Below are 27,269 nucleotides of genomic sequence, written 5' to 3'. Positions count from 1 at the left end.
TGTGAAGAAATCACAATTGAGTAGAGAGAAAAATATTATAAAGTATGTAAGTTTGGTAAATTTTGAGAGTTTGAGATTTTTACTTTTTACCTAAACTTTTACTTTTTGACAACATTTTTCACAATTTCCCCATGTTTATAAGCTTCCTAAATTTAGAAGAAGAATAATTTCAAGTTCAAAAGTTATCCTGACTCTAAATTATACTATTCCATTGGTTAAAGACATTGGATTTTGTAGCAAAATATAATTTCAAAGTCTACTTGAAAACTCCAGACAAAGGGTTAAGAAGAGCGGCGGCCTTTGCTCAGTTGGTTGATAATGAATATCCAAGAGAGCTTGAAATTCAGTTCATTCATTCACAAATTCAAGCACGGATCAAAATTTCCACTGCAAGTTCACTGGGTTTCTTCATCCGGGCTGAAAATATCAACGATCGTTGGCGTGCTGAGTGCTATTGGCATAATATTGTCTACAAAAGATAATAAATTCCGCGACTTTATATGTGTGCTATTATCATCGAATAAAGGGGTTCGTTCTCCTAGGGGGTGGGCTGTACCTGGATTGCAAAATCACGGGAACAATTGTTTCTTGAATGTAATCTTACAGGTAATCGTATTCTATTTTTCAATAATAATTGGATGGTTTGGTTTTGAGTTGTGCACTCTTTCTATTTGCTACCAATCATGGCCTTAGTGTATTATTTTGTGAGTTTAGGCTCTAGCAAGCTGTTCAAGCTTTCGGAAGTATCTTGGAGAGATTTTGGAGGAATATGAACTTTTATCGGTCGAAGGAGGAGATGAAATTATGCCGCTGGTTTACTCTTTGACTTCATTAGTGGAAGGTAAGTAGTCTTAGAAGCATGGAATTTTGGTCCTGATGACTTGAAACTGAACTGGCTGAGTCCTAGTAGGATATAGAAGGGATTATTTAACTAGATGGGCCACATTGTATAAATTTCATAGTGCATTCTGATTGTGATTTTCATGGGTAGGGTTGTGGCGATTGCATTGTTTCAAGTTGTATTATCTTGCTGTTGTAACACACTGGTCTGCAATAGTGTGATTTTGTTATGATAGATTATTTTTTCTGGAGCTATGCTCCATAATGAACTTGAATTTCTGAGGAATCGACTAGCCGTTTGCTAAGATGTGTGATTCTGGATTATTATAGATGTGTTAAGGTTGTCTTCCTCATATACATCACGGATTAATCTGTTTTGCTAGTCCAAATTTATCCGGCAAAGGTGTAGGAAAGTTTTGACAATAAAAGGAACTTCTACGTAGTCTTTTTTGACATTTCTTCTTAAGGTACAGTAATAATGAGTTTGTTTACAGGTGCAAGTTTATTAAAGTTTAAAGGCCTTGATGATTGCCTTTGTTATTTGCATGCTACTTCTGCTCTGGTTAGCTGGCTTTGGTGTCTGTGACTCTGTGTTATCGTACCATTATGCCCTCGATTTATCCCACTTTTGTTTCTGCAAGAAGTACATCACCGGTTGTTTTCAGTGACAGATATATGTTATTACATCTGCAGAACTATGTACCGTCCGTCATCGAAAAACTGCAATTAGTCCTCGAAAAGTGATGCTTGCATTAGATCATTATCTGCCAAATTTCAATCTAACCAGACAGCAGGTGCTTCTTTCAGCGTTTCACATTTTTTTATAAATATAATAATCCTTCATGACTCATTTAATTTGAATGTAGGATGCTGAGGAAGCATTTTCTTATCTTCTGTCTTCGTTGAGAGAAGAATTATCTGAACATTATGTCCCCAGTAAAAGCTCTTTATCTGGTTTGCCTGCTTTTCCTTGTGGAAGAATTATCACTAAGATCAGTGAAGAGGAAAGTGATTGGCGAAGATGGAGGCGGATATTTCTTGGGCCTTTTGATGGAATTCTTGGGAGTATCTTAACCTGCCAAAGCTGCTCGTTTCAGGTTGAATTTTATTAGTAAGAATATTGCATTATGTCATTAGAATTTCTTGAACTTACATTAGGAATGTATGATTGGTTGAACGTCAGTTGCTCAACAAAAGCAATCAAGTGGCTGTTAGATCTGCTACAAATGTGAAATTTTATGGTTGAAATAACAAAATGAAATTGTTAAAATTTGTTTACGATCAAAACAAAAGGTGTTTGTCTCAAGTTTTCATTATGTTCCTTTGAATATATTACATATTTGTTTACGCCTTCTATCTACAGATCTCTCTTGATTTTCAGCAGTTTCACAGTATACACTTTTCACCTCCATTCGGCAGCGATGGTGCAATTGTATGTTGGCCCTAAATTTTATTCTTTTCCCTAGTAATCTTTATTTCACTCCATCCACACAGTTTTATTTTTTTGGAATCAAAATGTAGGTGGATGGGTGTACTCTGGAGGATTGCCTTAAACGTTTTTTTGCTGCAGAACATATCGAGAATTATCGCTGCTGCCACTGTTGGCATAATGCTGCGATTAAATATGTCTCTTCTGTAGCTGGTGATACGGTAACTTTCTGTATGGCCCTTTTGCATGCTGTTCTTGTTTATTATTGCAATTTTATATTCACAATTTATGGTACATGTTGGAACACACTTCATTATTTAACACTTAATGTCAATATTTTTATTTGGTTTCTCCCATATAATTTTGTATGCTTCTCATAGACAGATATTGAAACACTCCAATGCTGTAGTAGGAACGATTCTTGCCGCTGCAAAACTCTCTCCTCCCTGGAAGCATTTCCCTGGTCAAATATGTCTTCTCATACTTTCAAAAAACAGACTTTGGCTCGGAGTCCTAAGGTATGAACATTTCCAATTGAAAATTCTTTCTATCTCAATGAAGAGGCTTATGAGTTAAAGTTGGACTTAATTCTATGGCCTTTTAGGAACTACAACTATGAGTTATTGTTGTTGACAAACAAAGTTAAGAACTTACTAGGTGTACTGAAACATCATTTTCAACTCGGTTTGGGGAGGTGATCATTTTTAACCCGTCAATATCACCTTTGGCCATTGAGGATAATCATTTGAAAATCTATGAATCTAGAATAATCAGGCTGAAATGTGCAACCACTGGAATATGTAATTGAGTCCATGAATCAGGTCAAATACTTGAATGAGTAAAATATTTCTGTGAAACTACGAATTACATGGACACACATGAGTTTGTTGCTCTTTCTTTTATCCTCTTTTTTGAAATAAAATTTTATGGAAGAAGTATTACAATGTGTGAACTGCAAGGAATGGTATTGGACACCGTTAGTTCCCACTTTTAAATGCAAGGAATAGTATAGCCGATCATTCTCGACAGAGGATGGAATGGGTTACAACTGAACTGAAAGAAGGAAAACATAAGGGAACAAAGAGAAGTATCTTGTTGTTTATGTCTATATTCCTTGTGGCTTGGTTATTTTATGCAGACTTATATCTTGTGCGCCATATATAGCTTTTGACAAAATCTACATGGGTTGACGAGAAGTAAATTCTAGATTTTGAATATATAAAATACTGGGAAGCAAAAACGAATTCTTCGAGGAGGGGAAAATTTCAAATATTTTCCCATTTCGCTATTCTCAATAAGTTTAAAAATTATATAAGACATCAAAACCAGGTTACATTGATACTGCTGACATGGAAAATAAATGTGGACTGGCGATATTGCTATATGTCCACGTATGCTGATAAAATAATCAAGATTTTTCACCATACTTGTATATTTTGAAATTTTGTTTGTCACTTCTTCCTGTTTTAACACAATGATATTTTACATGCAGATTCTCTGTATTCATCTGCAACGGGCTTCATTTAACTTGTTTGGGCAGTCAGTAAAGCTTCTGGTACATTGCTAAAGAGCACTAAGTTTACAGGAATTCTTTCTAATTAATTCGTTATTCGTCTAACTGTTTATTCAATTTTGAGGCCTTTTGTCACTCCCGCCTGTGTGACGTGGCTATTTTATGTGTACTTACTTCTCCCATCAGTGTATTATTAAATTTCTTAGATGCAATTATCATAATCACTTTGAACTAGTCTTAAAAATAAATTGTTGTAAAAGTTTTTCCACAATTGCATTTTGCCACAACTTCCTATATTTTAGTAATCGAGAATGCATTTTTCCTTTTCCAGGGCCATCTGTCTTTTCCTTCAGTATTGGATTTGTCTCCATTTATAAATTTTGAAGTGGGAAATGAGAAAAGAGAGAAAATATCTCCATTTGGGTCATCAAATGAGAAATTTAAGCACTCCTTTCCTCGTTCGAACTACCAAAATTTGCAACATGATTTAGGAATGCCACTCCTTGTGGCAAAAAGCCTTCCATCTGAGACAGAGGTTTCCGGGGAACATGAAAGAAAAGCCATTATATATCAGGGTGGTCATTGTCCATATGCTTCTGAGGAAGGATCAAGCTCCAACAATTCTAGAAGACATTCTGATGGCAATGTTAGTTTCTCTTTGAAAGCTTCTGAGGCAGGACAAAGCTCGTTCAGGTCTAGAAAATTCGGTGAAGGCAATGTTAGTTTTCTTCTTCTTTTGTGGATTACTGTTATATTTATTTAGCATAAAAAAAGTATAATTATTTTCTGTTAAATGAGTTTTAGGCGTAAGCATTATTAAGGTGAGATAACCATGAAAAGAAGCTGGGGGGAGCCTTAGGTATTGACTAGGAGTAAGCTATGCCACAAAAATTTTAAAATTGGGGATGGATGCATGTAGATGAAATTGGAATTTCGAGTAGCATTACCTGACTCCATTGTCTGGTTTGCTTGCCCATATTGCATAACAACTGAATCATGAAGCTATGACTGCAGTATATTTAAAAATTAAGTTGTATCATTAATATCAGTTATGTCTTTTGGTACTTTTGTGAACAGTCAATTTACATATATATATATATATATATATATATATATTTTAATTTATATATATTTTAATTTTTTTTGTAAATTGGAACTCATAATAAGTTGCCAGGGTTACATGGGCTATATTTATTACTTATTTAGCTATTGAGTATCACATGATCTCCCCATAAGGAGGACATGGCGTATATATGGTTGATGGATGCTCGTCCTTGTTTTATCATTCATGAGTTGCATTTTTGTCTTGCAAATGAATAAAGCACCATTTTTTGACTCTGTTCTTGTTGAATTGCGCAGTTGGGTGTTAATCTACCCTCGATGCCTTTAAAACGCCAAAATTATCGGCTAGTTTCCGTTGTGGAGCACTTTGGAAGCGATCACAGTGGGCATTATACAGTTTACAGAAAGGTGACAGCCAAGATAGACGAAGAAGATCCAGTAGCTCTACTGGAATCTGCAATCGAGCAATGGTATTGTATTTCGGATTCTGATGTGCATGGTGTCTCAGAGAAAGATGTTTTAGGTGCAAATGCTAGTATGCTGTTTTACGAGAAAATGAATTGACTCAAGATTTTAGGTTAGCTAATCAATTTTTTGTGCTTTTCAATTGTTACATACAAATATTCCGACCCGGCAGAGCAATACAAGATTATAGAAGCTGGTTGATCTTGTATATGTACAGAATCATCATACAGAAATTGGAGAAAACTTGACACACTGGTTTTTGAAGTGCTCATATAAAATATTATTCGAGGCAGTGCCCTCCTCTTAAGCTGATAGAAAGAGGGTAGTAAGGTGATCCAATGTTGCCACATGTGCAATGGCTTTCTTTTGTTTATTTTTCTAGTGCTTTGATACAGTGAAATAATTTGATTAAATCTCACTTAATGGAATCTGATGAATTATTTCTTGTAAAGGTCATCATCGATGCACTTTGGGTACCCAAAGGGAATTTTTCCTAGTTTTATCCATACCTTTTGTATGATTTGCATATTTGAAGAACAAAAATTTGTTTATTTCATTTTAGAAACAGAGTTTTTATCTGATGTATATTTGTATGTACACTTTTGTTTCCTATATCTATATCTATATTGATCTTTGTCTGAAGAACACTTAGACATGTCAAAACGGGCTGGCGGGGCGGGCCGACCCGCCACCCGCTGTAACCAGCCATTAGGCGGGGCGGGGCGGGCCGGCCCGCATTTTGGCGGGCCTCTAAATGGCCAACCCAACCCAACCCACCTTGGGCCGCGGGTTAGGCGGGCCGACCCGTTTATTTTTTTTAAAATAAAAAAATGCTAAACATTATCGCAGTAAACATAGAAGAAAAATATATTTAAATCAAATAATTGCATAAAATACTTAAAAACATTGAAATAAGAAATTAAGAAAGCATACAACATAATCCATAAAAAACAAATGATTAAACCAAACATGAATATTGAGACATGGAAGAGAACATAAAGTAAAGGAAAGAGACAGTTGTAAATTTTATAAAATATTATGTGTTCAACAATACACATAATTAGCAAACCTCCATCGGGTCCAAAAAATTTCACTGCAACTCGTCGGATTTCAAACGAAACCGCTCTTGGGTTCACAAATACCTGTTATGCTTAAAAATTATTTTTAGATTCATGAATAAAATTTACAGAGATTCAGATTTTACCAGAGTGAGTGATGGAGGCGAGGACCATGAGAAAAATAAAAAATAAATAAGATAAGAGAGTGATGGAGGCGCGTGAGACTTATTCCAATTTTTATATAAAACTTAAAAATGTATAATTCTACATTAATTTGGCGGGCTTTGGCGGGCCAGCCCGCCCCGTTTGGGCTCGACCCGTTTGGGCCCGCAACCCAAACGGGCTCAACCCATTTGGCCCGCCTCCAGACGGGCTGCTATTTTATCAACCCAATCCGCTCAATTTTTATAGCGGGGCGGGCCGGCCCGACGGGCCTAACCCAATTTGACAAGTATAAGAACACTGGAGCATCAATTAAAATGTAAATAAAACTCTTTTAGCAACAACGTACTAAATTACTATATGTTTCCTAACAACAAAAGCAGTTCGATCTCCTTCTTACACCATAAGCTAATTAATTTTTGTAGCAACATACAAGAAATATATATCGCATATATATATATATATATATATATATATATATATATATATATATATATATATATATATATATATATATGAAAATTGAGTATATATAATTATGACAAAAGATAATTAAAGTATAGTAGTAGAATTTATAAGTTATGGATGGGAGTTTTTCTTCGTGCAGGAGTGTAATCCATGACACCCAAATCTTGGTCCATTTTGTTTGGAATCCCATCCTCCTCTTCTCTTCCATGCACTTCATTCGTATTTACGTCCGTAAGTTCTGTTAATTGAATGCGATTCTCTAATGCCAACTTTCCTGCCATACAAACTGTAAATTAACTCCATAAAATATTTTATAAACATGATAAAACATTAATGAATTTACGTAACATCATATCGAACATAATATATGTGAGATTCGTGTTTCTTTTTTGAGCTGGAAGAAAAGTTTGTCATAATTGGATTTCGAAACTGAGATCTTGATGTTGCTCGAGAGGAGCTATAAGCGTAGGCGGTATACGTGAGATTCTACTCCAATACCCAAATAAAATATCCATATCACAAAATTGATACATGAGACAATCTCACGTGAGTTTTTGTTATATATATATATGTGTGTGTGTGTGAAAAAACCCTATTGTGTATAATATGCATACATCATTCTAATGTATTTAAGAAACTAGACTCGTACCTTGAGACTCAGCATTGATTGAGATGAACAAAACCAAGAAAAGCACGATGACGAGAAGGATATTTTTGGTTCGCCAAAAAGCCATCTCAAGAATATTCATTTGGCACTGAAAGTTAAACTCGAATAAAGAAATTTCGGTCATATATATATATGTGTGTGTGTGTCTGAATCCTCAAATGAAATGTCCTTTTTATTTATAGACAAAAAAAACTTGTAGTATTATTATTCGTATGTCGGGAAGTTTGCTGTCAACAAATGAATAAGATATTTAGGGCCCTTTCTTGGACACAGACAGACTTCCCATCAATGTTGCTAAGTTCGATCTAGCTTGGTTGGCCTCTGTATACTTTATACGCAACAATTATTTTGCTCGACAGACTTACAAAACACAAGTCTTTTGAGTTCAACAGTTATATATCTGTACGTTGTTTTCTTTTCAGATTGTTCCCTGCACAGCACTACGTGATGGCAGACCAGAGAGTAGTCGTTCAATGGTAGCATGATTTTACATGAAATGAATGAGTTTGTTTCACGCACTGCGTGTTGAAACGGGCCATGACATGTAAAAAGTTATTGCTGATGATGATGATAAAACCCAATTTTTTTAAGGCGTGCATCCATTTTGTGCGAAAAAACAACCATATAAGATTGAGAAAGCAATTTTTGTTACTAATCTCATAAATATATTTGCATGAATCTTTATAGTTTGTGATATTGACTTTGATTCCAATCGTTAAACCAAATACGTATAGTTAATCATATATAAATTACCAGCTGATTATTGTTTCATACTTATAAGATCATTGTGGTCGTCTCTTATATGGACGAGTTCTTGCATACTAGATCAAACTGTTCAAGATTGATTTGGATATCTGATGTACATAAAAAATAAATTTCATGTAGTCAGATTAAAGTTGGACGATTGAATCTTGCACGAGGATTTTCCGATCCATCTGGGATGTTTCTAATTTTAATAAATGATATGGAATTAATTGTAAAGGACAATTGGAGACATGGGAGGTGCGCACATTATCGGGATTTGGCATTCGAAAGAGCCTATTTCAACTATGAAAAATCACATGGCTTGCCTTGTCGATCTTTTCTTTGATAAATAAAATTGACCCATAAGATGTGACTTTGATTTGTATTTTTCGTAAAATAAATCCCAAATGAAAAAAAAATATTTTAAAAGAGAAATCGTGGATATATACACATGTTCTTCTTACTTAATTGGTCTAAGATCTTTATCTATTCTCTGACAAGTATGATACGAATGAAATTTTACAATTATATAATTTGACAGTTGTGGTTGGTTTAGATTTTGACATTGAGATTTCGGATATTATAAAATAGTAAACACAATAATCACGTAAGTTAAAAACATATCAAACAATATATTATTCATCTTCGTTTTATCCTTATTTGGTTCAGATACTTATGCAGAAGTTTTCACAACTCAATCATAGACGATGAAATCATCAAAGATCTTTTTGAGCTGTGTCTGTAAATCACTAGAGATCCAATCAATACAGAGAAGATATGCACGAATGAAAAATCCAGAAACAAGAAGAAGGAAAACGGTCGAATAAAGAAACTCCCGAACATTTGGCGATATAAGATTTTAATTTTGAGAACAGTTGAAGTTACTAATGAAAAAAATTATTAAACAAATTAATTGAAGATATTTATAAAAGTCAAAATAACTAAGATATCGATTTAAAAACATTAACCAAATAATAATATTAAATCGGTTTAATAGATTATTTTATTCAAGTTGCAGCTTTTGTACACCCATCATACCATCACAAAATATCTTGAAATCCAATCAAATATCTAGAAATTGAATGCGATTTTTTGCTTGTTTGTTTTAGAATACAATTTAACAAAATGCATGATAGCAAAAAAACAACACTTTGATCTGTTTATTTTCCTGTACGAGAATTTTATCTGTGTCTTAGATCCAAAAATACATTAACTGTATTTAATCTTGTCGAACTATGTTTCTCGATCTTGTTCTAGCAAGGGCCGCCGGTCCTAGACATCGACGGGTTGGTGTTCATACTGTTAATAATCACTATAGCGAAAAAAAGAGACTCCTATTATAATCCGCTATGAAAAACGATCTTCTTGTATTTTTATCTGCAAAATCATTGATCAATATTTCATTATTAAATTTTTTTTTCACTAACCCGAAATCATAGCTAATGCTTAATAGTTAATAGAGAGGAGTGGATCTCATGTAAGACCGTCTCACGGATCCTAATCTGTGAGACAGATCAATCATACTGATATTCACAATAAAGAATAATACTCTTAGCATAAAAAATAATATTTTTTCATGGATAACCCAAATAAGAGATCCGTATAACAAATACGACCCGTGAGACCGTCTCACACAAGTTTTTACCAAATAGAGAGACCCCCTATGAATAGAATGACCAATTTTAGACATATTCTGGAGTTGATAATGTAAATGTTTGGAGTGATATTTCGTTTGGGTCCATGACGTGCCTGGGATGGGATTGCGAATCCTGCAATGTCGCATGCTTAACGGACTATTGGTCAATCACTTGGTCACTGTCACATTAATGTATGTATACCATCTTTCTTGCTCCTTTGTCTTAGCTTATATTTTTCTCTTTTCTTTTGGCCCCATGATATGTATTCTGATGTAGATATTTTAGTTCATGATTCAAATTCCAAATATATATTTGGAGACGAAATTAATTTATATCTTAGGAGCTTTGTGAATATATGCCGTGCGTTCTGATCATGTTCGTCCCTTAAATTTGTATCCTTAACCGTAAACACTACTTTTATATATATAAACGATATTGATTCGGGGACATGGCCTTCACATTATACTTACACCAATTTAATGGATCGTGTATGTATGAGATCAGGCAGACTGAGCAAATTTCAATCAAAAGTTTTTTTTTCTTTTTAAAGGGTGAGTATCATTGTTACTTCACTAGCCTATTTTAACTATATTATACAAATCAATTTATTGTCAAAGGTAATTGAAAATGGGATCGATTACACATATTTTGAATTATTTAAAATCTTGAACCAAACAATTAAAAGATCACAAAATTCTTGTGAGACCGTCTCATGATTCAATTTTGTGAGACGAATATATAATCAGCCTATGAGAAGGTGTTATTTTTTTATATCAAAAATATTTCTTCTTATTGCAGATATAAATCAGATCGATCAATCTCTTTCTCACATACACACATATACAAATATATATATATCAGTTTTGATATCCTGCACACCTACCGTGCACACCTTTGTGAGCACCGATGAGAGAAGATGTAGAGACATTGAAAGGGAGAACCACATATGATTTTTGATATTTTATATTTGTACTTTAAACTTTTATGTAAATGAATTCTATGAAATTAATAAAAGTTATTTAAATTTTGAACACTTACAGGTTTTGCTAGAGATTTTGAAAGTCAAAGTTCAATATTATTTGATTTTTAAAAACTCTACAAAATCTATTTTGAATACCAGTAAATTTTTATAGTGTATAGAAAAATCTTGATTAAATCTTGATTGAATAGATCTAAGCTTTTAAAATCAGTAAAAGGGATTAAAACTCGTTAAATTTCCTATATTAATAGAAACATGTAATGTGTCATTATGCATATTAAGCAAGGGAAAGTAGCAAGCAAGCAAGCAAAGGCATAGTTCCTTCTTCGTTATACGATATGGTACTCTCTATTTGTTAAACAACTTAAGAATCAGCTTCATTTGCTGGGTCAGCATTTAATGGTATGATATCTCTACTGCGTACATAGGATAGAAACTGAGACGGTAGCTCCTCGAGAAGTGCCTGAACCACTGAACCTCCCCCGTCTGCATAGATTCAACCAAGAAATATGCTTTGTTTTTCATGTGTCGGATTGTTTATTTATTTACAAATTAAGAGATTCATTTATACACTTACTATGCAGCACTTGACGCATTGGAACAAACTGAACTATATCTCGTGTAGCTATCCTTCCGGTTGAACTCTCTAATCGACGTCCATTGTCAGCATCAAGAATCTACAAACTCCAATGATCATCAAAATACTACTTTTTTTGTTAAAATTGTGCCTGGAAAACATTATGTAATTAATTAAATACCTCCATTGCTTTGAAATCAGCACTACCAACTCCAACAACAAGGATTGAAAGTGGGAGGTCAGATGCCCTGACTAGGGAATCCATGGTTTCTTGAAGATCAGTTATTACGCCATCCTACAAATTAAAGTTAATGAAACTTGGTATCATGAATGCATGTACACATGATTTACTAACGAATAATAGGAACCGTATGATCATACCGTAATAATCAATAACACATAATATTTAGCATGGCGGCAAGAAACAGAATGAGCTGCTATCTCAGCGGCTTTATTTATCACTTGGCCGAATAGTGTTGGTCCTGCAAGAACAACATTACGCAAGGCACTCGCATAAGCAGCCATGATACCTTCAACGCCTTCCACCTGTACCAAACATATAATATAATTCATATTACAGTAAATCCCCTTAAAGAAGCAGATATAAATATAGCATGTACATGTTGTTTTACCTCAAAATCTGTCAGGCTTCCATTCAAGTTGAAACAATGAGAGACTGAGCCATTGGGAAGTCTTCCACCAAATCCCCAAGCATTAAAACGTCTATCTGAATCATAGAATTGTATGACCTCCCCAACCTCCAATATAGCCTAAAATCATGGTATTGCAGCATAACACCAACTCAAATCCTAATGCAATGTGAAAGGAATACATACATGTGTACATGCAAATTTTTTAGGATGTATCCACACAATGGTAAAATCAAAGAGGTCTTGTTTCATTGCAGCACTTTAGTTGTAGCCCGTTTTCCTTTAGATTCCATTTTCAAGTTTATTATTTTGATGTCATGGCTCCTACCTTCAACTAGCAAATGCACTATCTGTTATTTTCTTGTTTAAACAAAATATTCTATAAAGACGAACTTAATGTAGAGGATATTTTTTAATATCCATCACGATCCATAAGACAGCGTTTTGGTCTAAGCCCATAAGTTTTCTGGCACTCTGCTAGCAAATAAATAAGAGTATACAATATAATCTATTCAGTAGAATGAAAAAGTCAACAATTAAATCACATAAAAATATCTAGTTAGGATCCAAAGTAAAGGCACATTTGGTCTTGTGGTTACCTGCTGGTAAGCATTCAGGTGGCCCAAAGGATGAATGTGATGCAGAGAATCTGGACTTTGGGGATTTCCATTTGAAGCTTTCCAAAGTTAAACCACGAGTTAAGGAACTTCTACATACATTATAGAGGGATATAATAGGGAAAAAATTTAAAATGGAAAATTTGGCTACCAGTAAAGTCAACAGAAACCATGAAATTTAGTTCAAATCCACTGGAGATGTAGTCAAGGAAGCTGTACATTTGTTTCTCAATATATCTTTCGATAAAAATTTTACCCTGCAGAACCTAAATTAAATATAAGAGCAAAAAATTAATATTTTTTTCTGCAAGCAACTTTACGAATCCAGATGTGTACTAGAGGAGAATGAGAATACCTTTTCATGGCGCCCTAATCCAGAAGATGGAGAGATTAAATTTGCACCAGCTTTGCTTCGGTACAGGGTTTCCAATTCAGAAATCGATTTTTGTAATTTTCTGTTTGACAAAAAAGAGAAGAAAAGATATTACTTGATAACCTAGAGGAAGGTTGAAAAGATGGACATGCCAAGGAAAATATGAAGATTCAACAATACCCAATAAGCACATGATTTCCACTGCTATTGAAATCAAAGCACTCGATCAACAATGGGTTCTCCTGCAATTCATACACTTGCTAAAAGACAACTGGAATAGAAAAGGAATGGTGTAATTTTTTTCAGTATTTATATCTCATTTCTGAAGTACCAAGTTCATAATATTAATACTCGTGAGAAGATATGTGACTATTAGATCAAATTTGATTTCTGATAGACATGAAAATAATGGAATTTGGCCATTTTGCTCATTACCAGAATGCAATTTTCAAGAAGATACCTTGCTCATGAATTGTTGCATGGTTAGAGAGACAGACTTCCAAACAGGATTCAAGTTGTTGTTCACGACTTCGGTCTTACAAATTGGAGTAGAACCTCCCATCTCCATGAACCTAGAGATTCTTAAGAAAGGATCCTGAAACAATTAAACAATAAATATGATGAGACTAAAAGATATAATTTGCTGAAAAGAAACCAAATCTTCATGAATAATGGTTCTCAAAATACTTACACTTTTGGAAAATAGGTCCTTATTCTCAAGATTCTTGCAATGAAATGTCATCTCCACAACATTCCTTGAAACAGCTGTCTCCTCTGCACGAACAATAAGCGTCCCCAAGTTTTTTAAACCATGGCTGGCTTTAATATTCAAGGTTAAACTCCGATCCCGTTTAGTCACAATCTGTCATGAACAATATAAATAATTAACCTACATAAATTATTCACAAATGAAAATTTAATGGAGTACACGAAATTCACCTCTGATACAACACAACTTGCTTCGCCTAGAAAATCCTGATTTTTTAGCTGCAGCTCCTACAAAAGTAACTGAAAGTTAACCTTCGAACTTCCTGAGAATTTCTCATTGATAACTTCTGAAAAAAGTATGTTCAATCCAAGCATGTTATGTTTCTAAAAGTGCATCTCGACACTTCTTTTATACCAAATTAACTTTAAGTAACAGCAATAAATATAATTTGTAATAAAAAATAAGATAGCTACAAGAAACTAAAGACTGAAGATCCAAGTATGTTCTAACAAAAAATAAAGCAAAATTGGCTCTAGCCTAAAACTAAATGCCTTTACCAATGATTATCTCATCGGTCTGAGAAGATCAGTTTTCTCCTTATATAGCCTTCTAACAAAGTCATATACCAAAATCTTATTCTGGTAACAACGATTCTTACATCCCCGTTGGGGTAAATAATAGTACACTTGTCTATATACCCTAAACAATCTATAAGAGGATTTATATACTTTTCATATGAGAAATTAGAAAGACAAAATAATCGACACAATTTGGCCAATTGCAGACAAGCATGCACATCTTTATAGTTTTTTATTCTTACCATTCACTTTAAAGCCGAACTTAAAAAGATAGTGTCATGCAACACACTTCTTAAGTATGAAATTCTTTTGAAGATTCTCAAAGCATGTCAATATGCAAAAGGAGTGAACTAAGTAATGTAATCCTTAATTAATATCAGGAAACTCAGCATACCTTCACAGGGACATTATGATATTTTGTGTCAACATCATACACGTGAAAGCTGAAAAATAGTCATAGGTTGGGTAAAATAACCTTTGAAAGGAAAAATAATGCAAAAAGAAACAAGAAAATTCAGAGAGAAATATTATTGAGATACAGAGAGTATGGCAACATACATCAATGTTTGAACAGTCTCAAATTGATAAGTAATATTGATCTTCTGAACCCAAGCAGGATTGAGATTGTTTAATATTACTTCAGTTCGACCAAGTTCCTCGAGTTTCCCATCCCTTTTCTTGGAGTAAACCACTGCCATGGGATCACTCTGCAAGAAACAAAAATTTGACCCCTCAATAAAAAATATTAGTATCATCAACAGTTTTAAGACTGTTAAAAGATATCATTTACCTTTGATGTGATATCACAATCAAGAAGCTTAGAAGCTGAAAGAGATAACTGCAGGTCATTCAAACATAACAAAATGTTGGTTACCACATGTCAAATTAGCTTCCATGGAAATTAAAAGAGAAATGGAATTGATCTTGAAAAAAAGAATCAAAATATAGGTTCTCAATATCTTTCGACTGCATCATAACTATTGCGTAGACCGTGATCAACATGGAAACTCTTTGTTTCTTAAACTAAAGTCCTATGTAGTATGACTGCATACAAGAAATATAAAGAATTATTCACGTCGGTATGAAGATTGTTGTAGAATGACACTATTTCCATGACATCTCATCCTCCTCTAGACTTCGGCAAATTATTCTATCACCAACATAGGGAACAATGACATTTAAGCAGATTTTCCACCCCACCTAATTGTGGAAACTATTGATTTCATATTTGATATTCAGATAAAATTTAGCTTTCTTGAACTACTGTTGCTTCACCAAAATCTTAAATTGTTGATATTTCATCATCTTTTGTAAGGTATCATCATAATACTTTCAGACACCACTTGGTGTGGATAAGAAATAATCATTGATATGCATAACTCGCACTCAACCTACACACAAAATATCATATAATTAATTACAATACATAAATTACATAATGTCTAATGTATCTTTTATCTCTCATATTGCATATCCTTATCCAGGGACGGAGCCACGTTAAAGGCTGTGGTGGGCTGCAGCCCAGGCTAGAATTTAGGATTAGCGACGGTTTTACCAGTTCCGTCGCTAAAATTTTTGAATTTTAGCCGTACAAAAAACGGATGGATTAGCGACGGTTTTTCTACATCCGTCGCTAAAATTACGACGGTTTTTTTCTAACCGTCGCTAAAATTACGACGGTTTTGTTCTAACCGTCGCTGATTTGCAACGGATTAATAAAATCCGTCGCCGATTAAGAATCGGCGACGGTGTTTAGAAAAGCCGTCGCTAGTAGGGCTATCATTCAGCCCCATCTCGATTTAATTCCTGGCTACGTCCCTGTCCTTATCATTTGGTCATCCTATCCCACGTACAAAACAATACCTAAGAAGAATACAACATTACTTGGGAGACACATTCTCTAGCTTTTGCCCCAGCTACCAGCACATGCAAACAGTGTACAACAAACATAAACGGGTGGTGGCTGACTGGGATAAAATTATGGATAAGTTTTGTGCTATTTTCTTGAAAACATAACTGAAACCGGCGCTGGCCCCAGCTACTAGCCCATGCAAACAGGGTATAACAAACATTAGTTTATTCTCATTTTTGAGCTTAGTATTTTTTTAATGTATTGTTTCAGTTAAATATCAAACATAAGAAAAGGCGGGTATCAGAAGACTTCATGAGACGAGTAGACTTCATCATAACAGAAGACCAAGTGGGAAAAAGTTCAAACTAGGAGGAAAGAGTGTCGATTCCCTTTTGTTAAGTTAGATTTTAATGTGTAATTTAGTTTTATTAATATTGATGTCTAATAAATAATATTAGTTAGATTTAGTTGTTTCTATAAAAATAAGACCAAAACAAAAAAATCTAACTTTTGAGAAGAAATCCAATCTTCGTCAAGATTAATGATTAAAACAAAAAACATACCAACTTACGTACTATTTTCATCTGGCCTTTGCTTTTGTTCAATTGAAACGATATATTAGAAAAAGTAGACCGTGTCTTATTCATAATTTATTTAAAAATTAAGCATAAAAACCAAAATTAATAATCTACACCAATACCACTCACGTGCATGAGCACGGGTTTGTTGTTAGCAGGAAAAATTAAGTCACGCTTGAAGTACCTGTATGGGCGTGTAAAGGGGTTGCTGACCTCTGGCCTTGAAGAAGAAGTCCACCGCGTCGTTATGCCCCTCACCGGCGCCGGTACCACCAATCGCCTGCTGACCACCTTTCACATCAGAGAAGCAATTGCCCATCGTTATGCAAATCTGTTGTAGAGTATATGAATCTGCCCTAAAACCTCCGATGGTCGCAACAATCACGAAACAGGCTAGGAGTCCGCACTATCAATCAAAAGTATCGTAAAGGAATGAATCACCAAGGCCATAAATAGGTATAAATATAATAACTATGAAGCGCGTATATATGGATAATGGAATTTGGAAATACAATTCAAACTAACAGTTTGTTTGGATGAAAAAATTGAAGCAAGAGCCGGTCTCATCGGTCATATTCGTGAGATAGATCTTTTATTTAGGTCATCTATAAAAAAATATTCATTCAAAAATTAAAACGATAAAAATATATTTCTATGAACAAATATTTTATAAAAATGTTTTTCGAGTTTAATTACCTACAATAATTTAAATATATTTTTAAACTACAACTTCTATATCCAAACTCATCTTAATTAAACATAAGCGCTTCTAAACTTCAATATATAAAGTAAACCTCCCACTAAATGCATGCACATAATCAATTTTTAATATAAAATTTTTATTTATATATATTAATTTTTATATGAAATATAATGAAGTTAAAGTATTTTTTTTAAGTTAATATTTGAAATTTTGTTCTATTGTATTTTGTTTCATTCAAAAATAAATAATGGCAGTCTGAGGAAAATGTATTCGGAGAAAAGATTTGGTGTCTCCTGAAAGACCAAAGGTATATAAATTGAAGTTAATAGCGTGTATATTTAATTAGTTTTAATTATATTTCCTTATATATATGTATCCAAATTCCATATTCACTGTTCTTAATTTATTTTGGGAACGTAGTGAGTAGTTTCTTGCAAATTCCTATATGTCTTACTATGGTTAAAAAAATCATTTTACATAATTAATCAAGCGCCCCAATGTTGTCTACATACATGATGATGATTAGAAAAATTAAAGTCTTACTCGATTCGTTTACGAACAAATTTTTTTAGATCACACTGCCGTATTAGAATTTTTTGGAGGGAGAATGTTGAGTTAAGTATGTACGAAAGAGAGTGGTATTGAGACGAGTACATGCTTGAGAAGATCTCAGCCATCAAACTGCTGACGTTAGGCTCTTTGATCTAGTTGGCTAGGTGAATCGTTAAATAGTGTCGTCAGACTTAATGAGTAGTATTGTTTCTGTTGGACACAAAGGCGACGATAAGGAAATGATAACATTGTGTAAGAGATATGGACAATATTAGAAGATTGACAGACATTTTCTTGGACTCATGAGCGTAATAATCCAATTCATTAATACTCAAATTAATACACTCTATACGAATATAATAAAAAAATAAAATAAATATACGTCTTAACTAACAACCTCCTCGAGTATAACATCCAATAATCTATATATGCATTAAATTGGTAACGTGCATTTTATTTGTTGAGTTTTGAATAACGTGCATAATATTTTAACAAATAATATGAAATCACAATATTTTTTGATTGATAAAAATTTAAACTGAAACTAATTAACTTATCGGCACTTCTGAAATTGATATCACATCTTTTTAAGAGACTAATAATCTTTGATTTATGGAAAACTTTTGTGGAAATTAAATCTCAAAAATCTCGTCCCCGACCATTTGTGACCAATATTTCCTTAAAAAGAACATAGATCTGGATCATTAATTAAAAATTTTATTGCTCGAATACCCATATGAATTTCCTTAAAAAAAACTGATATTGAAGATGTAATTGTAACCTTCAACCCCAACCTCGTACATAATCAACCTCGTACATAATCATTATGTTAGTGCCAACGTCTTTTGGTGATGCAGTGAAATAAACATCTTCTAATAAGAGAGAAACATGTATTCGATATTATGTTAAAGAGAAAAACCTCATCCAACGTAATTTATTTATTTTTTAACAAAATTATCTCCTATGCTTTCTATTCGATTTTTTAATATTAGTGATATATGTTATATTGAGGGATGTATGTCTCAACAAATATATTTTATTAGATGCATAAAAACTTTGGCGAAAACTTGTGTGAGACGGTCTAACATGTCGTATTTTGTGAGACATATCTCTTATTTGAGTCATCCATGAAAAAGTATTACTTTTTATGCTAAGAGTATTATTTTTTATTGTGACTATCGGTAGAGTTGACCCGTCTCACAGATAAAAAATCATGAGACCGTCTCACAAGAGACCTACTCAAAAACTTTTATAAATTTCACAGAAGGACTAAATATATCGATAATGGTTGGAGTAGTGTTCGGAAAATTCCGAGCAAAATCTACCTTATTTCAGATTTTAAAACGTATTTTTCTTGCTGAATTTTGTTGGATAAGGTGTGATATCAGTCCACAAAACTAAGTCTATTGCGCGTGTCAGTGGGCTGATGTAATTGGAAACTATATAGATTTTTATTTCATTTAGAACTTTTTTTTTTTAATTAATGTCATGACGATTGACGAAGCACGTAGAAGGAAATTTCGACACCATGGTTAGGCAAAAGTCCCAACTATCAAAGAGTAAATATCCGGTTATACGATTAAACAGATTGATCTGATCTATAATTATAGTAAAAAAATAATATTTTTGATATAAAAAATAATATGTTTTCGTGAGTCGGATGAAATCAGAGATTTTTCTAATAAAGTTGTTATGTGAAACAATTTGTCAAGAATTTTTGTGATAATATGGAGATCTATAATGAATCCCACATAAAAAAAAAAAAAATATTTTGGCTAAACATGGGTTTCTAATCTAAATTCCTACGTGTATCATTTTGATATATTCATTAATTTTAAGCTCTAACTAGAAAGTTGTGTGTCAATTGTTATACGTGGAAAATATGATTGATCGGATTATTTTGTGGGTTGAATCCAAAACTCGATAACCCGATACACTTAAGCATAGTTTGGTATACGAGATAAGGGAGAGATTGATAAATAATCCTCTTTATCCCATATTTGGTATTTTTTTAGATTATCATGGGCCCTTGATAAATAACTTTATATAAGGATAAAATATCTCTTCTATTAGGTGTGATAATTTTAATTTAATGATAAAATACATTACAAATGACTTAATTGTCCTCAATTTATAAAAATCCTAAATCCTATCTTTCTCATTTCATTGTGCTTCCATCGATCCTTCACAGTCGGTTTGGTTGTTTGATATCTATTTATTTAAAATTTTTTAAATGCATTTAAATTTTTTTATATTATATATTAGTAAAAATAAATAAATCATGCAAGCACTATCGACGCATAAACATATAAGAAATATGAACTCAAGCAACAACTTTGAAATTATAAAATTTATTATGCTAATGTTAATTCTGTCATTACAATATAATATATAAATTTAATAACTCTTATTAAAAAATCATACTAAACATTAAATATAATATCACATATCTCATTTATCCTTAACTTATCCTTATATTATATATCATAGGCTTATCCTATCATTTGTGCCAAACTATGCCTTAAAGGTTTTGTTTATTTGCTATGGTAAACATACGATCATACCAATAATCCTATCAATCCAATGTTTACTTGTTTTTTTTTTTTTTATGATTCATATTGACATAAAGTTCATCCATATTTACCTAATTTAGACTTTAAAACTTGTTGATTTATCACAAATAAAAAATGTGATAAATGATCATTTTTTAACTAATACTTTTTCCAACTAAGGAAAAATTACATTAATACTATTGACTTTATTTAAAAGTAAGATATTAAAACCCGTTTAAAATATTATAAAACATGAATAAAAAATCAAATAATTTAAGATATTCTTTAATATCTTTCATTTGATTTTATCCTTATTCATTAGATTTTTAATATCCAATAATTTTGTGAATTAAAACAACTCGTATGAAAATTAATAATAATTTACATTCTTCAATAAAAATGAAAAATCAAAATCTCAATTTTACTAATACAAACTAAAAATAAAATTATTTATTATAGACAAATGACAAAATTTTAACTTGTCACTTAATCATGATTTCAATCTCGAAATTTATCAGTAAAAGTAAACATGTCGTTACTTATACATCATTATTCTACATCCTATAAAATTAGTTTAATAATCACAATATGATCTATCCACGTATAATCACATCGACTAATGCTGTCGATTTTGTGAAGTTGTAAACAAACCGAATCAAACCGTTATTAATTAAAAACCAAATCAAACCAAACCTAGGTAGCAGAAAACTTTTGTATGTTTTTGATAAAAATAAATAATTTAACCCCATCCAAAACTTGATGAAGATCCAAGCCCATTCCGCACACAAATGAAACTCTCGACAGTTTTTGGAAAAAGGATCAAGGTCCAAGGACGCGACCACAAGTACTGCAAACAGATTCAGATGCTACTATTGATACAAGGATGACCGTCACCTCTTGCAATGCAGCCTCCGCCAGTCCAAAATATTCAAAGATTATTCAAACTTTTCTGTAGCTCCAACATCAAATAGGTTGAGTTCTCTCTCCCTTACAAAAATCTTTTCATCCTCCACACAAGATTTAAACTTCTTGAACCTGCAAGAGATGATCTAACATATATCTTTAATAAGGGAGTCATTCATATCTTTAAGAGCATCACATAATAAGGTTCAAGATATATGTGCAGAACACCTAATATGTAATAAAACCACTATATATTGGTAGCTTTTAATTGTTCTTAACATGTAATTTGATTAGGGTAATTAATCACAGCAAGAATCGGTTTAAAATTTACGTTTAACATGAGCCCGAAATCATTCATTAGTTGTAATGTCAATACTAAAAATAGTATCATGTAATATCTTGTTTACAACCATCAAATAATAAACATGTCCGCACAATTTATTCGAAATAAATATATACAAGCATTCCATGTTTCCTGTACAGGTCCGGTATAAATATAAAATATATATTGGGTTGAAAAATACTAAATAAATATCAAGTGTGACTTTGTCCAGAAGTACCTTTTTTTGCATCCTGGCCACATCAAATTAACTTGGTTTATTATTAAGTGATCGAATTAATCTTCTTCTACATCATCCATATAGTATATTTTTAAAGCAGTTTGCAATTTGTTATTTTCATTTATCTCAAAACAATCTCCAGCAACAGTGAAATGAGTGTTGGAATTTCCCAGAGAAAAGAACAAGAAAACATGGGAATTTAAAATTTTCTAACTTTCAAATATCGGGGATGATCGGTGTGATGTCTAGTCATACATTAATAAAGTCCATATATACATTAAATTTTTCTGCATGACCAAAGCTCCATTGCCCCTGCTGAAGCTAACATTGATGCTTCCCTAGAAAGAATTAGCCCAAAATTTACTATCTCTATGAATATGGTTCTAAGCCTACCGTTTTCATCGACATATGTCAAGGATGCTGTATTCCAAATGGGCCCGGACAAGGCACCGAGAACTGATGACATGTCGGAACTCTTCTATCAGAAGTATCGCGATATTATAAGGACTGAAGTGACTGCCACAGTTTTTGGGGGTTATCAACGATGGACGCTCTCTTGAAGGCTGGAATGATACCATAATTTCCTTAATTATGAAACTGTCTAATCCAATGCTAATGAAATATTTTTTCCCTATCAGTTCGTTCCAAGTACTATATAAAATTGTTAGTAATATGAGGCCATGATGTATACTTGGGTTTCCCAACTTTCTCAAAACTTTCAGTTCAACTATATATTAAAGAGAATGTGCTTAGGCGTATTAAAAATGGGGGGCACAAAAGTTCTTTTCACTTAGAGGTAAAGAAGCTCTAGTGAAATATGTTCTACAAGCCATTCCAAGTTTTGTCATGTCATTCTTCCGTTTGTCATTATCCATATGCCTGGAGATAGAGAGCCTATATGCTAATTTTGGTGAGATATTGCCAACGGCCGCAAACTTATGCACCAGAAGTGTTGGGATTTCTTATGTCAGCTAGAATGTCGGGTGTGATGGGTTTTCGAAAATTGGTGCTTTTTAACCAAGCTGTATGGCCAAACAAGTCTAGAGGATTATCCGACAACTCGACTCACTTCTAGCCCATGTTCTAAATAATATATATTTTAAACATCAAGATATTATGGATTTATCTCTTGGAAATTACATGTCCTATGTCTAGAGATCTATCTTGTGGGGGAGAACCTTGTTACAATCTAGGTAGTGTTGGAGAGTTGGGAATGGTCAAGGTATACACATATATAGATATCGCTGGCTGTTGAGGCTTGTGAACCAAATTCATATGAAACTGGAACTTTCTAGAAGCCACTGAGTCTACGAGTTGATGGTCAACGGAGGTTGGGTTACAATCAGCATAAAGAACCTCTTTCCCACATATATTGCCTCAAAGATCTTGTCCATCCCGCTTATCCCAAGCAAATCTAAGGTACCCGATTTTGGAAAAACGACGAAAAAGAGAGTTATTCTATTCAGGACTGTTATAAAGATGCAGATGATCTCTTTAGCATCCCTGAAAACCAATTTGATTATGCAAGATGAGTTATGGAATTTCATTTGGAATTTATCGATACCCCCCAAGATACGAGTTTTCTTGTGGCGTGTTGAGCATGAAATTATCCCCTCGGCGCTCAACCTGATGCAACACCACGTTCCTATGGATGGTTACTGCATATGCTATCTTGATTAAATACTAAGTTGCATGCTCTGTTTTGTTGTAAGTTTATAAGACCGCGTTGGAAGATGACATATCTATGGCCTTCTCAAGCAAGCTCTATTAGGAATTATGATCATGATTTTGATTACCGAAAGCGATAAAAGAAGACGAAAGATAAACACAATAACACCCCAAGATTTATTGCAGTTCACTCTCTATGTGAGAGTTACATCCATTTGCACAACCACAAATTTCCACTATAATGAAACCAAGAGAATAAATAATTTTTTTTTTACAAGAACTTGTCTCTTACCAGAACTATTTTCTTGTCATTCTATGTCTTTTTATCTGAATATGAATACTAATACAATGATGACTATCAACATATATAAGTAATATCAAACTACATGAAGATGTAAATGCATAAAAAATATTCTTAAATAAATAATTAAGCTCCATAGAAATATTAAAAATCTCCAACTTGGAGACTAACCCACCACCACCCACCATTTTTACATACAATGGCGGCGACTCCTCACTCTTCAGTAGAGAAGTTCAACTAAAGTTGTACATAACTTCAGTTTCTCAACTGTCATATTTTTCATCAATATATCGGCTGGATAATGACTTCCTTCAATCTCCTGAAGAACAATAATTTCATCAACACCGATCTTATGAAGTGATATTGAACTTGTATATGCTTTGTCCTAACACTCTAAACAAAATTCTTTGCCAAATAAATAACATTCATAATGTCATTGAACACATTATTTTCATATTTACGACCCAAATTTTTCATAAAAGACAGCAACCAGACCATTTCTTTACTAGTATATGTTACTGCAACATACTCACCCTCAGTTAGAGAAAGTGCAACTATCTTTTGTAATTTCAAAACCCAACTAACTGCAATACACCCAAAATGTATACAAATCAAGTTACCATCTACATCACCAGTTGTGTCAGCATAACATAGCAATGCAAGTCAAAAACCGATTTTTTGAAGCATAAAACGGAATTTTCAGTACCTCTCAAATATTTGAGAATCCATTTCACCACCTCTCAATGTCGTTTTCCTGGATTACTCATACACCAAATCGTAGCTCCCATTATTGCATGTGCTATGTATGGTATAATTCATACCATTGCATACATAAGACAACCAATAAAAGCATAAGGTACCTTCTTCATGTAGACTCTCTCTTTCTCATACGAAGGTGATTGATCTTTGGATAGACGAAATTGACTAGCTAAAGGTGTGTTCACTGGTTGTGCTCTATCTATGTAAAATCTTCGAAGCACTTTGTTCGCATATTCTTATTGAGATAACTTAATATCTTTGTTGAATAATTCTCATCCCAATGATTTGTTTTGCTACACAAATCCTTCATCGGAAAACCTTCAGACATTTTCTTTTTCAACTTATCAATCTCCACCTGACTTGCTCCAACAATCATTATATCATCAACAGAGAGTAGTAAAATGATACAAGAGCTATCAAACATTTTTATGGAATAGTAATGATATGTCTGACATCTCAAAAAACTCTCAATGCTCATAAAATTTTCAAACTTTTTTTTTACAGTTGTCTAGGCCTAATTTAAAATGTACAAATTCTTTTAAAGTTTACACATCATTTTCTCCTTTCAGTCAAAATCTTGTGGTTGCTGCATATAAATTTATTATTCCAAATCACCATGAAGAAAAATCTTTTTTACATCCATTTGTTGAAGATGTAGATTTTCTTCGACGTTAACCCAATAATAGTTATGATTGTGATTAGTTTAACCACTGAAGATAAAATCTCAGTGTAACGAACTCTTTTTTTTGTTGAAAACCGTTCGCCAAGAATTTTTCTTTATAGCGCTTCCTATCGTCATGCTTTTCTTTTATTTGGTAAACCCATTTATTATGCAATGCTTTCTTCCATTGTAGTATCTATGCTTACTCCCATGCTTGATTAGACATCAAAGAATTCATCTCATCATGTATTATTAACTCCCACTTGATTGATTCATGAACCTGTATGGCTTTCGCATAACATTCTGGTTCACCTCTGTCAGTCAACAAAATATAATTGAGAGATGAAGATAATACCTAAGCGGTTTAGAAATTCTAGACAATCTCCTCAATTCTGGTGCATGAGTAGTTATGGGGCTATATTTTCTTGGTTTGTTGGGAGTACAATTTCTTCATTAATTAGAGCATGTAGTTTCTAATCATCCATGAGAAAATATTTTAACTGAATTAACTCATGACTGTTTACTTAAGATTTTTCGTTTCCAAATGTTTACCCAATACGTCTTTGTATAACACCTGCTCATTGAAAAGTATATATCTACTCATGATAACTTTCTGGTTTTGGTGATTCCTGAAACGATATCCAAACTCAATATCACCATATCTAATAAAGAGATATTTATTAGACTTTAGATCAAGTTTAGTTCTAGCATAAACCTCAACATGAACAAAAGAGAGGAAACCAAACACTTTCAAAAATGAATAATTTACCTATTTGTTGCTCCAAATCTTCTATGGTATACTGTGATTTAGAGGCACCGATGAACTCCTATTGATCAAATAAATTGTTGTCTTAATTGCATTAGCTCAAAATAACTTAAGCAATCCCGAATGAATTTGCATGCTCCTTGGATGCTCATTTAGGATCCTATTCTCAGCACAATATTAATTAAGTTTATCAGCTATGTATTTACCTCCATTATCATATTTTAGATACCCCACTTTTAATTGTCTCATTTTCTACCATGAATTGCCACTTTTTAAAAGTATCAAGGACATCAGATTTATTTTTCAAAAAATAAAAGCATACCTCTTTGGTAGAATCATCAATGAATGTAGATCTTTCATGATAACTCAAGGGCTAAGGTCCCCAAACATCAGTATGCACCAACTTTTCCTTATCTCAGATCTTTCCTAGATTTAGAGAAAGTGGTTTATCTGCTTTTCAAAAACAAAACTTCCGTATAACTGAATATTTCTACTTTTATTGTCCGAGTATGCAATGCCATAAATCTGACTTGGCAGAGCTTTCATCAACAACAATCATATTTCTGCAATTGGAAATCATATAAAGAGTTCTAATGTTTGTTGTCCCGTGTAACAACCACAAAATCTTTTGTAATAATGTACCACAAAAAGTGACATTATGCCCTTCATCAACAAGGTGTCCCACCAAAATTAAATTTTGCATCAACTTTGATACATGTCTCACATTTTGTATTTTCCACATGGATCCGTATGACATCTTCAAACAAAAATCTCAGCTACCCACAATATCCATAAGTTAGATATACTATCACATAATTTCCAGCAACATAATTTGTCATAATTTCATGATGAGAAGTAGTGTGAAAAGACACGCCTGAATCCAAAA

The 27,269-nt window shown here is 33.0% G+C and overlaps 2 protein-coding genes across 4 annotated transcripts; one reads left to right on the top strand and one right to left on the bottom strand.

The window, feature by feature from the left end:
• The first annotated feature begins 197 nt into the window (after positions 1 to 197).
• On the top strand, positions 198 to 5,845 carry LOC140837035 (ubiquitin carboxyl-terminal hydrolase 27). 2 transcript variants are annotated; one of them, XM_073203019.1, is made up of 10 exons: positions 198 to 606; positions 715 to 841; positions 1,534 to 1,634; positions 1,707 to 1,937; positions 2,204 to 2,272; positions 2,362 to 2,490; positions 2,650 to 2,787; positions 3,762 to 3,824; positions 4,114 to 4,475; positions 5,142 to 5,377. In XM_073203019.1, the coding sequence occupies exons 1-10, from the start codon at positions 319 to 321 to the stop codon at positions 5,170 to 5,172; spliced, it is 1,539 nt and encodes a 512-aa protein (XP_073059120.1). In that variant the 5' UTR covers positions 198 to 318; the 3' UTR covers positions 5,173 to 5,377. The 2 variants fall into 2 exon arrangements, with proteins under 2 accessions (XP_073059120.1, XP_073059119.1); XM_073203018.1 differs by having other exon boundaries at positions 202 to 606; positions 4,114 to 4,500; positions 5,142 to 5,845.
• A 5,390-nt stretch (positions 5,846 to 11,235) lies between these two features.
• On the bottom strand, positions 11,236 to 17,405 carry LOC140836079 (protein BONZAI 3). Of its 2 annotated transcripts, none has more exons than XM_073201490.1 (16): positions 17,143 to 17,405; positions 15,319 to 15,366; positions 15,087 to 15,235; positions 14,923 to 14,971; positions 14,181 to 14,237; positions 13,933 to 14,103; positions 13,702 to 13,836; positions 13,422 to 13,483; positions 13,224 to 13,323; positions 13,020 to 13,134; positions 12,851 to 12,927; positions 12,234 to 12,371; positions 11,983 to 12,147; positions 11,783 to 11,896; positions 11,602 to 11,701; positions 11,236 to 11,510 (listed from the first exon to the last, which is right to left on the bottom strand). In XM_073201490.1, the coding sequence occupies exons 1-16, from the start codon at positions 17,275 to 17,277 to the stop codon at positions 11,389 to 11,391; spliced, it is 1,737 nt and encodes a 578-aa protein (XP_073057591.1). In that variant the 5' UTR covers positions 17,278 to 17,405; the 3' UTR covers positions 11,236 to 11,388. The 2 variants fall into 2 exon arrangements, with proteins under 2 accessions (XP_073057591.1, XP_073057592.1); XM_073201491.1 differs by having other exon boundaries at positions 13,020 to 13,125.
• Between the last annotated feature and the right edge of the window lie 9,864 nt (positions 17,406 to 27,269).

The sequence above is a fragment of the Primulina eburnea genome, chromosome 7 (genome assembly GCF_022965805.1).
Source record: "Primulina eburnea isolate SZY01 chromosome 7, ASM2296580v1, whole genome shotgun sequence".
Classification (NCBI taxonomy): domain Eukaryota; kingdom Viridiplantae; phylum Streptophyta; class Magnoliopsida; order Lamiales; family Gesneriaceae; genus Primulina; species Primulina eburnea.
The sequence above is the reverse complement of the archived record's forward strand: the minus strand, read 5'-3'. Positions and strand labels throughout refer to the sequence as shown.

Excerpts from the sequence above, each read along its gene's own strand:
- LOC140836079 (XM_073201490.1), bottom strand. The coding sequence starts at position 17,277 with ATGGGCAATTGCTTCTCTGATGTGAAAGGTGGTCAGCAGGCGATTGGT. Across the intron at positions 14,238-14,922 it reads ATCATAATGTCCCTGTGAAG|GAGCTGCAGCTAAAAAATCA; the intron begins GTATGCTGAGTT and ends TTACTTTTGTAG. Across the intron at positions 12,372-12,850 it reads ACCTGAATGCTTACCAGCAG|GCTATATTGGAGGTTGGGGA; the intron begins GTAACCACAAGA and ends CCATGATTTTAG.
- LOC140837035 (XM_073203018.1), top strand. The coding sequence starts at position 319 with ATGAATATCCAAGAGAGCTTGAAATTCAGTTCATTCATTCACAAATTC. Across the intron at positions 607-714 it reads TCTTGAATGTAATCTTACAG|GCTCTAGCAAGCTGTTCAAG; the intron begins GTAATCGTATTC and ends TTGTGAGTTTAG. Across the intron at positions 2,788-3,761 it reads CTTTGGCTCGGAGTCCTAAG|ATTCTCTGTATTCATCTGCA; the intron begins GTATGAACATTT and ends TTTTACATGCAG.